General features: G+C 35.0%; 1 protein-coding gene across 1 annotated transcript; it reads right to left on the bottom strand.

Moving 5' to 3' along the window:
- Window positions 1-5,478: 5,478 nt before the first annotated feature.
- LOC121419057 (probable G-protein coupled receptor No9) lies at window positions 5,479-12,213 on the bottom strand. The gene is made up of 2 exons (XM_041613348.1): window positions 9,939-12,213; window positions 5,479-6,040 (listed from the first exon to the last, which is right to left on the bottom strand). Exons 1-2 carry the CDS (start codon window positions 10,681-10,683, stop codon window positions 5,550-5,552), a joined length of 1,236 nt encoding a protein of 411 aa, XP_041469282.1. The 5' UTR covers window positions 10,684-12,213; the 3' UTR covers window positions 5,479-5,549.

The following is a 12,213-nucleotide window of genomic DNA, read 5'->3' as shown; positions in this document are numbered from 1 at the left end:
GTTATATAGATGTATAGCTGGAAATTTGTTTCCATGCTTTGCTGGTATTGTAGAACAATCATCTGGTAAATCACTGTATCAATCATAGTAATCAGGGTTTGCACATGTTTCAATGTTTGGTTGGGAGATTGTAGTTTTGACAAATCTCATGATTTTAAAAGCAGGATACCAAAGAAAAATCTGCAACATTAGTATGGAAACATTAGTTTGTGAAATCACCCCTACCTACATGTAGGCCTACATATATCTATTTTCTTTTTACTTGTATTGCAGTACAGATTTACCTTTTTACAGATACTACAGTGGAATAAAAAAAACAAGAATAATGCAGATTATTAAAAAGCAGAGTCCATCCTCATTTGTGTTATGATGACTAATAATAAAAACAACAACAATAACAATGATAATGTTTACGATAACAATAATAATAACAGTGATAATAATAATATCAATGATATTAATAAAAATAATAATATTAATGATGTTAATAATATTAATAATAATATTAATAATAATGATGATAATAATTGTGTGAAAAAAAATATTCTCTTTAAGCATTATTTTCATCACCATAATTTCTTACTTTGCAAAGTGATAATGTAATGAACACTGGGGGAGAATTTGCTACCTATTAAGAGGACTTTACTCAATGAGTGATCTTTAATTACATGTGGGATATTTGACAGCTGGTGGTTGGTAGACAAAGCATGAAACTGAAGGGGGGAAACAAGCAATAAAAGCAATAAATGCTCAATCTCCCAGTCTTGCGTAATTGCTGTTCAGAATCAATGATTCGGATTTAATACAAGAGAACTAATCATTAGTAATGCTGTGAAACTAAATAATATATATTTAACAGTTCATTTATGTTGATATATTAAAAAAAACAAAAAAAAATGTAGGTTAATGACAAAGAATTGCTTTTCACATTAATTTACAATTATGAAAAAAAATACCCTGACTCAAATCTTAAGTCAAATTTTGTATTGTCCTCTACATGCATATTTATGTGCAGTGTGTGTTTTTAGGCAAAAGAGACTGTTTTCTGTGAGTCATTTTCTATCATTTTCTTTATCTCTATTTTTTTTAGTCTAAATGCTCAACCATGGCCCTGTGTTTACATGTATGTTTCCAATCTCTCTGTCTCTTCCTCTGTCATCCTCAGATCCATAATGTTCACCTCCTTTTTCTCATACTCTTTTCTACTCTCTCGTTTGTCTTGTTTCTACTCTTACTCTTTTTACCCTCTCATTCTCTCTTTCCTTTTTCCCTCTCACTTTCCCCCACCCTTTCCCCTCCCTCTCCTCACCCATCTTTCCTCTGTATCTTTGCAATTGGTCCTCTTTTCTCATCTTTCATTATTTCCATGTTCAGTCACATTTGTTTCATGCTATATCTTGAGTAATTTAGATTCATCATTCCTTTATAATCAAGATAGAAGTAATAAAGTCATTATATGTGCTGTTAGAAAATTGCCAGCTATTTTAATATTTCACATCATATAATTCAATATCAGTCATAATTTTTACAAACTTTGTGAACCTCTGAATAATGAATAACAAGCATACAACCATTGACATAAACAAATTACAATCTGCATTGAAGAAAAATGCAAAAATTAGATTTCGAAAAAAGTGTGAGGGCCAGTAGAAAAAAGGAAACAAATGAGGTCATGTATTAAGCATTTAGATGCATTGCTTGATTTCATTCAATTATTGACATAAGTTTATTAAAAAAAGATTTTTTTTTTACTGGTAATAAGAAATTTGGCCAAATAATCAGATATTATCCAAAATACACTTGTGGTTTATTAGTTAAGTTGTACATGCAATTTGTTTATTTCCAGAAGCTTTCACATTAGGATATAACCTGCTATGCATTTATGTGTACCTTTAGAAAAAGACATGTACTTCGACTTGCAAGTTGATGTATGGCATATTTGTTCAGACATGATGCAGATATAACGTAGCCTTACATTATTTAATGCTGCAATGTTTAGATATGTGCATGCGTCATATGCGGGGGCATCGTCTACTGGTTCATTCAATCAGAGGGTTGTGGTCTTGAATCCCAGCCATGGTGTGTTTTTACCCATATTTTGCTGCACTCAACCCAGGTGGGTGTTTCATAAAGCTGTTTGTAATGTTACGATTTTAAGCATGACTAGAACTTACTAGGTCAGCTACATACGGATATATTATTTAGCCAAAGAAATGGTCACCCGTCGTGCATGAAGTCATTTTCAACTTTAAATGTGCAACTTTGTGAAACGGCTCCCACATGTAGGTGAGGTGAATTCGGCAGGGTTAATTACTTGAATATACTGAGCTCTGAAAACAGCAGCTTGAGCTTAAGCTGGGGTAATGATAATACTGTGCCTTGGGATAGATTATTTCTAGGTGCTTGGAAATCCAGATTATCATTATCATGTATATACAAGGAACAAAGCTCAGTGAATAAGTCCTTTTAAGTCCTCTGATGCATGTAGGTGTCAGTCCATTAAACTTGGAATTTTAAGTGTTGCCCTGTCGGCCTGTCCATACATCTCGTAATGGCAACTTCTTGAATCTGGCCTCTTCTGGATAAATCTCGAAAATTTCTTGAAAAAAAATGATTATAAAGATACGTGCTCATCACCCTGTCAGTAACAGGCCACAAAGAATGAAAATGTGCACTGGGAATCCTGAACTGTGATATTTGTGTTTGGGCATACTTGTTCAGACTTTTTACCAAACCGTTGTTTAGCTCATAAAGCATACATGGTAATGTACTGTTTGATATGCAAACAAGATTAATAACATCTCTATTTTAAAACGTACAGTATTGTATTTGTCACTCCATTTCATATGGACAATGTAAGATGTCTTGAAAGATGAAGAAAAGATTCTATACTCCCTACATCAATGATGATGGTATTGGCAAGTTCTTCCAGGATAATTTTAGAATCTTTAAACATTCTGAAGCTCAAAGATCAAACTGCAATGAAAATTGCAGGAGAAATTGGGTGATTTCAAATTCAGTGTACTGTGTTTAAGTGCTGGCATCAATTTTTTACAATTTAGATTGCATTCATGCACTTCAAAATAATCAAAATCACAAATCAAATTCACAAAGTGGACCGTACATGAAGCTCAACACCTACATGAAGTGAGATTCATCCAACCACCAGCATCATTTTTAAATGTGACAATTGGCCCAATGCCTACACCAAAAACTCAACACCAAACTTGAACTCAAAAGCAGCCATTGTTTGCAAGAGCAAACTGTGCAAAGTCACTGAATTCAAACATCATACTGTACAGTGCTCAACCCTAGTAATCATGATCATTCACAAGAAATATTTTGTCAGATTTATTAAAATCACGATCCCTATCTTTTGCATCTCACTTTTTTCTCAGAATAGATCATATTGACGGCAGTCATAGCTGGCGAGGTTGATATAAATCATATGTATTGTATGAGGACAGTATGTAAAAGTTACATTCTGGAATGCCAAGTCAGTATTAAGTACTGGACATCTCTCTTCTTGAGCTTTTGCATGAGAAACTAGAAAATTAATTAATTTCCAAGTTTCTCGTGCAAATGCTGAAGAAAAAATCTTGCTTTAATATGATTAAATCATTCAGTTTGGTATTCATTCCAATGTTTGTGATAAATCAGTACAAATTTTACAGCACACGACAGCATTTGTTCATTAGATTAGTTGTTTGCACATGCTCAAGATTTCCTGTACTCGATGATAATGTGATGTGGGTAATGTGGACCTGATTTTCTAATTGATGCAAACTTTTTTTCTAGGCTGAGTCAATATAATAAAAAATTGACTTCAATGCTCAGATGTCTTATATGGATAATGATCCATTATACGGCCCTGGCTAAGCTGGTTTTGTAATTACATGCAAAGAGGACCGATATTTTTAGAAAGCCCACATTGACACGAAATAAAATAAAAGAAAAGAGCAATTAGATTGGTGAAGTGTTTGTTCTTCTCCGACATTACACTGTGTGTAGAGAGGGAGATTGACCACCATCTACAGTCAAGTGGTAATTGGATATACTGTTCAGTGTACACGTAATCGATTTCGTAGCAAAATACAGGATAGAGTTCTGTGCTGGAGTGGGTACAGATTCTCTTGCATGTGAAATGAATTCATCAGGCCAAGCATTGATCAAGTTAAGGATAAATGGTTTTCTTCATGTACTCTTTAACTGAAGTAAGAGATAGAAGAGGGATAGGAGGGGGGGGGGGGCAGGATGAGAGAGAGGGACCGTACCGTTGTGCTTGATTCTTTCTTTTTTGGGGTTTTAAAAAAACAAAAAAGTAAAATGTAGGCTATTTTAGGAAGAGATGATGCTACTGATGAAGCTGCTATTAAATACAAGTACTGTATAACAATTTGCTACAGAATAAGAAAATTGGGAAATTTAGGAGACTGAGAGAAGATGTATAATTTGAAGAAAAATAAAAACAAAAGAAATCTTACAGCACATCTGATAGATAAACACATGCGAATGATAACTGCTATCAATAATTTCTGTTAGTCTGTCACCAATAAATATTTCACTCAAAAAAGAAAACTATGTGTATTGATTTAAATCTTTTAAAGTGAAAGAATCAACTAGGTGCAACAATTATTTGAATATATTTTTTATTTTCCTTTTTATAATATTCATTAAATTAATACAATTTTCTAGTTGCATTTGACTAAAAAAATAATATACATGATAATTGATATTAGTTGCACCTGATGATTCACCTTGTTATTTTTATTCAAAAGTGCAATATTTGTTATTGTTTCCATATTGATCTAAAAGAGTTATGCTCTAATTAGTAATTAAAAAATATGAAAATGATAGATGTATAATTCAAGGTCTGCTAATCCCGAGGAATGTATTAGTTTTAGATTTAACTATGATTTTCTCTGCCAATTTTTTTCAACCTGTTTTTCTACTGAAACTTTGTTGTCCTTGTACAAAGCCTATGGGAATTAAAGAATTTTAATAGTAGTCAGAGGTTTAGTGAATGATATATTTTATATGACCTAGATAGATCCTTGTCATTTGATTGGTTGTTTGATATCGATCATTCAGTCCATTTTATAATGACGCCATTAACCGTGCAATTTTGGATCCATACGATTTTGTCCATTGCACGCGTGCACATAGACTGCAGGCACCACAAGTAAAACCACTCACTGCAGTGTGCATGTTGTATGTATGCGACATTAAACAGACCTAGCTGGCACTGCATGAACTTATTTTGCATCGAAATTCCTAAATTTCATATGAAAAAGAATATATCATATAAACCAAAAAATGAATCTTTTGTGCTGAAAAGTACTTCATTCTCTTAAAGATGAAATGAATGATCTATTCAACTTGGCTACGCCTTGTTGAATAGATCATTTCATATTTCACTTCATGAAGTATTCTGTCCATTGCACTCATAAACACTCATTATTTGTATAGGCCTACTATTTGAATTCCATGGGACACTGTCCCTTGCTTTCTTGTAGGTATCAAGCTGCATTTAGGGTCTATTGGAATGATTAAACTTCTGCCGTTTCCCCGACTTCAATTGTTGCTTGTACAGCAGTGATATGCTGCGATGATTGTATCTTTTGTTGGCCTTCCTCAACTTGTTTCTTAGACATGCTTGAGGAATGAGTAGTCCTTTCGTTGGTGTGCGCATCATCATTTTCTTTTTGACTTCCGCTTCTACGGTTCCACTTGCCCTGCGTGTCTCTGCACTCTGTCATCTCGAGACTCGCATTTCCTCCTTGCGCCGTGGCTGCTGCTTCTGGACCCACACGAAAGTGGTTACGCAGGAGTGGTAGCTTGTGCACAGCCTGCATGACGAGCTGTTGCATGGCTGCACGGAAGGTCCGGTTTAGGATAGAGTAGAGCCAAGGATTGATGGCTGAGCTGAGTAATGTGAACCAAAATACCACAGATGTAAGGAGGGTTGGTGCGCTGTGCTGACCAGACGTATCCCAGCTACACAGGAAAGTGAAAGGAAGCCAGCAGATAGCAAATACACCTGGGAAAAAACAGAAAAAAGATGCAGTTTGATTATTGGAAAGTTTATGATAATTTTACATACATGTAGTTCTGGTTTACTAATTTTCATAATAACCTTGAGCAGGGAGCTCATTTTTTAATGGTGTATCAGCGGCATTTGTTGAAATACCTCAGTATTTTAAAAAATGATCACCGATATCCTTAAAAACTTGAAATGAGAAAGACATAAGAATGCTTTATTCATGCAGATATCCAGTTTTTAACTCTGAAAAAGTTGAAATCATTCAGTATGTATGATATTTTTTTATATAGAATGAAAAATTAATAATGGAAATATAAACAAGGAAAACACTGCTGTTGCCTGATTGAAGAATAAAATCTGATTGGATACGACTTAAAATATGATTAATTATCTTGAATCAGCCTCAAGAATATACATGCAGCAAGGAGAAACGGATGCTATTCTGCAGCAACAAAAATGAAAAAAATTGTGTCCAAAATTTATTTATCTGTAGTACTTATCTCAGTTGATTGTTAAATAGTCATGAAATTTTATTAGTTGCATCGAAAGATTATGACTTAATTTGTGACTGGCTCGTTATTAATCTAGTTTATATTTCCTTATACATGGTAGTTGTCAATTTGAATGTTCCATTCTGCACTAATCCAATCAATGTAAGTCCAGATATGGGTCCTCCACCTGCCCCTGATTTCTGTTGATGCACTATATTTGATAACATTCTGGCAACGGCACATGGCATCTCTAATGCAGCTGATTTGTTAGCCATTAGAGTGAAATGAGCGGGCATCGCTCACCGGAGCAGAGCGAAAGCTCAAAGGGACCGTGTGCTCTTCCTCGCTGTATATCTCCCTCTGAGCTGATGAATTTAATTTGGTGTTACCCCACATCAATAGCAGCATGCATTGCTTGGAAAACACAGGTCTCTTAGGACCATTGAGTGGTAGATAGCCTTTAGCTTTTCTCATCATGTGATAGTAAGACGGTTAAGGGTTACCGTCGTCACGGGATGAAGGTAAAAGGCAAAGTCTTATGTCGTTGCTTGTCTCAAGATCTTCTGATTTTTTCCCCAGGATTATTGGCCGTTTCGAGTTAATACCATCTCTTTTACCCACAATGTGGCAAAATTACTTTCCCGTGTTACAGGCATGTTATCTTTTTCAATCTGGAATCTTGGTGCAAGGAAACTGCCTTGTGATGTTGTGTGTTAACCAGATGAGTGTTTCATAAAGCTGTTTAAAGTTATGAGTAACTTTACCAAAGACTGGTGATCCTTTTTTGAGGTATATTATGAGCATCAAATTTAATTGATGGGGATTTTGCTCCTGAGAAACGATCACCAGTTGGTTGTAAAGTTGCTAGTAACTTATCAACAGCTTTATGAACACCCACCTGGGTTGTATAAGAATTCTCTTTGAATCTTGTATAGCTCATGTACTGTACTGATTTTGCTTATCCATTGCCCTGTAACACATATTTAGTGATTGAATATGATCATTTTTTGTTATAATTGATTGCACTTATCAATGCAATCAATCATGAAAACTATTGTATGATTGTTCAGCTTTGTGTAATGTGAGCATCAGGGAGCAACTTAGATTTACTTTATTTACTTACTGACTTTTACAGTTTTGCTATTGTTTTAGATATTTTTAATTCTTGAATGTACATGTAATGTAGGTTTAAGGACTAAGATTAAATTATTTTCTTTTACAAAGCCTTTTTATCTGAATATTTGTTTATTTTAATATATTGAGAAACCCTATTATTTCTTTATTGGAAAGAAATAGTAAATGGTTTTTTAAGTATGAATTTTACTATCATATAAAATCCTTCCCTGCTTGATTGAATTTTACCATGCATCTCACTTTTGACAATTGCGTGAGTGAACTCTACCAAACATTCTTCTCACTTTCATCAATATTGACGACAATGAGCAAATGTGGGTAATGAGTAATGTCATTGGCCATTACTCTGGTTGATCAGATTTATGTGTTATGAGGCCAGTTTTCATTAGCCCAATTGGTTGAATCTCTTTTACAAACTGTCCCATGTAGCAGTACAGAACTAATATCACATGATTTTTAAAGGGGGTACAATTGACAGGCTCTTTTCTAGGTTTGAACTTGGCTTTTCGAATGAAAAAATGGTCAATTTCATTCATGATTTTAGACCGTCACACGTTTTCTCTGAAAATAGAAATGGATGGATGGATCTGATTGAAATGCATACATGTATTTGCTTCAAAACAGATTTTTTTCTTGTAGAACAATAGCTCTGGCCCTAACCCATAATCAATACACCTTTGTGTTGATCATTTTGCCAGTTTCCTGATACACATTTTGAAACCTTAACTCTCTACCCCAGAAAAGATCATGATAAATGCATCTTTCGGCCAGTCTTGATAGGCTTTCTAAAGATAGAGCATTTTCTTGAGGAGGAAGGCTCAGGCTAGAGTCTCAATATTGAGCAAAATCAGGTTGATGAAAAACAAAACTATTTTATGTAAAGAAAAAAGAAATTAACTTGATATAAGGAGGAAGGTCACCTGAACCTTCATTCATCATAGTGTTGTGTTTTCTGTTCAGATTAAATCTTCACTCTTGTGTGAGTAGCTTTGCTTTAGCTTTGATGGCTAATGAATTAATGAACTTATACTAGTTGAATGACGTCTAATGGCATTCATCAAGTGAACTATGAAAGATCCACACACTGCCGCTTCAACAATTTGAGCTGAATTGGAAATACCATAATGTAATGACAGCTAATAACATCATTCACTAAAGTAAACCATTTGGTCATTATCAGGTTTATTTTAAGGTTTGTCTCACTCCTAACTTTCTCCCCACTCACTCCTTTTCCCATCATTTTCAAAGAAATTCCAATTTTTGTTTATGCCAAAGTTACCTCACCATGTGATATTTCTTTTTGTATCAAACTTTATCATGACTATATATTGCTGAATATCAGGGAGTCTGGATAACATCTGTTTGTACCAAGAGGTTTGCATTATCACTGCAGAGCTTTTTGAAAAATTCTCATTTATTAAAGGACTTTTTGTCATTTTCTTGCTTATATTTTTTAAAGAATTGCCAAAGATTGGTCCTGTATTACCTCATCAAAAATTGCTTAATCATATCAGTTTCATTTTAAGTCATAGTTACATAGTTAAAGGGATACTCCAGGCTGGAAATAATACAATTTGAACAGATATAAGAAAACACTGGAGATTTCATCAAGAATCGGACAACGAATAACAAAGTTAAAGGACATTGTACTATATTGCATTATTCTAGTGCAACAGTTCTATGCATATCTTCATGAATATGCAATGAGCAAGTGAATGATGCCGTATCCCTGCTTATTCTTTGAAATTTGTTTTATGAAATCATATTTATTCAAATATTGAGCTCCAATAAAAAGAAAATAGACTAATATAAGATAATTATTGTGGCAACTTATTTTGTTACAAGGGAGATATCATGGTCACTAGCCCAATGGTCACTCTTCTATGTAAATAGTATGATATGATAATTTCCTTTAATAAAATAAGAAAAAAGGAAATTGTGGATATGAAATCATCAGCCCATCTATTGCATATTAATGACAGCATGTAATTAAATTTGCTCACCATATAACTTTTTTACTTGTTAATCAGATTTGTATAAAATTTTAGCATCTTGCTCTGTAAAGTTTCTTGCACTTATTCAGATTCATTTGAATTTTAGCCCAGACTACCCCTTTAAAATTTGAGAAAGGAGCATTTCATGAAGAGTTTTGCCAGTGGTTTTCACAACAAATTTCCTCCCAGCCATACAGCTGCAAAGATTTCAGTACATGTATATGACAGTAAATGTCACTCACAAGGGTGCTTTATGAAACAGTGCCATGATCTTACCTGCCAAAGCTGCGAGTATCTTTGCTGCTCGATAATCCTTGTTTTTAGGCGTGACATAGACACAGTGATCCTCATTACACTCTATGACTTTTCTCCTGGCCTGAGTGCATGCCACACGTCCGATTGAAATATAAGCCAAACACATAATTACAAACGGAAGGCATATCCCTGTTGTCAGTATGACTATTGAGGCTACTCCATTTTCAAAGAAGTCTGGAAGACAGAATCCGTATGTGGGAAGATAAGTGTAGTTGCTGCCAGACATGAACGGTACTGATGCCATGAACACGGCGAATCCCCAATTCAGGAGTATGGTGATCCACACGCGTGACTTGGTAAGTATCTGATGGTATTTCAGAGGTTGATTGACGGCAATGTACCGCTCCATGCTCAGACTCGCAAGAGTCCATGTTGAGACTATCCCGACAACGAGGTACACGAATCCCAGTATCCCACACCATTCTTCAGAGTAGATCCACCCTTGATGAACGTGGACAGCCGATGCGAAGGGAAGTAGGAGGATTCCTGTGGTGAGATCAGCGATGGCTAAATTGAGCAGGAATCCTGATGTAATGGTCTGGATCTTAGGCGATCTCATAATTATGATTATAACAAGGAGATTTCCTAGGATAGTTACAATTGCTGTTAGAATCATCAAGGTTCCTAAAGTGTAGCATAGTGCAGGACCTAAGTAGTTTTCTGATTCAGGATTATGTTGATTGGATGAGTTTAGTAGATCATCCATATTGAGAGTGTGACCTAATTATCTTATAGATACACAATGTTCATTCATCTAGGCGTTTTAAACCATTGTGACAGTCATGAGAATGCTTTCCTGAATCCTGACTGTCCTTTTCTTTTCACAACTTTCCAATAACCATCTGAGATGTAGACTGCTCCAAACTGTGCTTTATTACACTTTTTTTCACTGGGAGAATCCCTGAGAAGTTCACCTTTTATCTCATATTTGTGTCATTTGATAAAGATTTTAAAGCCACGTGAGTCACTCCACGCATGCAATGTTTTCATTGATATTCCAATTACTCTCTAAATATGAGTTGTTTTTATGGAATTTTATCAGTATTTCGATCAGGTTGTACGGAGATTCGTATGAATTACTCTAGCAGACTTAATAATTGGGCCATTCTCATTGACGTTGGATGAGAGAGATTTGTGCAGGAGCATGTCTGCGTTCCTATCAAGAAGAGTATGGGATTACCCAAAATGGCTCCAAAATGCAGTCTTTGTACATTCTTTTGCCTACCATTAGGAATCTGAGACATGCTGTAGAATCACCCATCTTGTCATTGGCTTTAGGTGTCGATAACAGTGTCACCTCATCTAAATAATTGTAGAGTCAAAGATATTCAATCGTGGCAAAGCACATTACCATACCAGCCAAATCGTGCTCCAAACATGGATATGCTCATTCCTTAGCAAGAAATTCACTTGAAATGCAGCCTCAAATTACTTTGTAAGATGCATTTCCAAACATGTCATAACACAAAGACGCCAAATTGAAGAATTCCATCATCCATGCAATCAATTATTAAACTTGACTGTTTGTTGAGGATCTTTACAGCTTGCAAAAACAAAAATGTCAGAATATTTCACCACTCAAGTGATGCAAAACAATGAGATCAATATTCTCCCTTTTAGAATAAAACACAGAGAATGAGCAGAATAGGGCCTTGTGAATTAAATCTATCCTGTCGGTACAGTTCTAGTCTCATGTGAGTATCACTGATCATTTGTATGAAGACATGTTGATAAAGCTTACATCACCGTGCCCTGAAGTGAGAGAGAGAGGGGGGAGGATTTCTCTGGTCTGTTGCCTTCTGATGCGATGTGATCCCATTAAAAGCAATTTGCCCTCCAACAAATTTGAGAGGTCAAATTACATCTAATGGTATAAACTCCATTCAACTTGCTTGGTGTCCCTTTGCCTGTTCTGCTCCCCTGCATACTTCATTTATTCAGTAAAGCATCTTATATTCCATTTTTTCTCCGCCTGAGAAGATCGTCTGTCAGTCATTTTATGAAGAGTAAATTTTGTCTTGGCGTTGACAGAATTTTGCCTGTCTTCAGTAAGAATTTTCCACCATAGAGCCCCAAATCTGCAAGATAAGAGTAGTAAAGTGTCATGTTGTATCATATTATAATTTCAAACTCATATGGGTGTTTGAACAATTTGAATTTCTTGCATTTGAATTGATGACATGATATCAATTTTCTTGAATTTATATAATATTGTCCATTTCAATGATATTAAAGA

This window comes from Lytechinus variegatus, chromosome 7 (assembly GCF_018143015.1).
Source record: "Lytechinus variegatus isolate NC3 chromosome 7, Lvar_3.0, whole genome shotgun sequence".
NCBI classification, from domain to species: Eukaryota; Metazoa; Echinodermata; class Echinoidea; order Temnopleuroida; family Toxopneustidae; genus Lytechinus; species Lytechinus variegatus.
The sequence above is the reverse complement of the archived record's forward strand: the minus strand, read 5'-3'. Positions and strand labels throughout refer to the sequence as shown.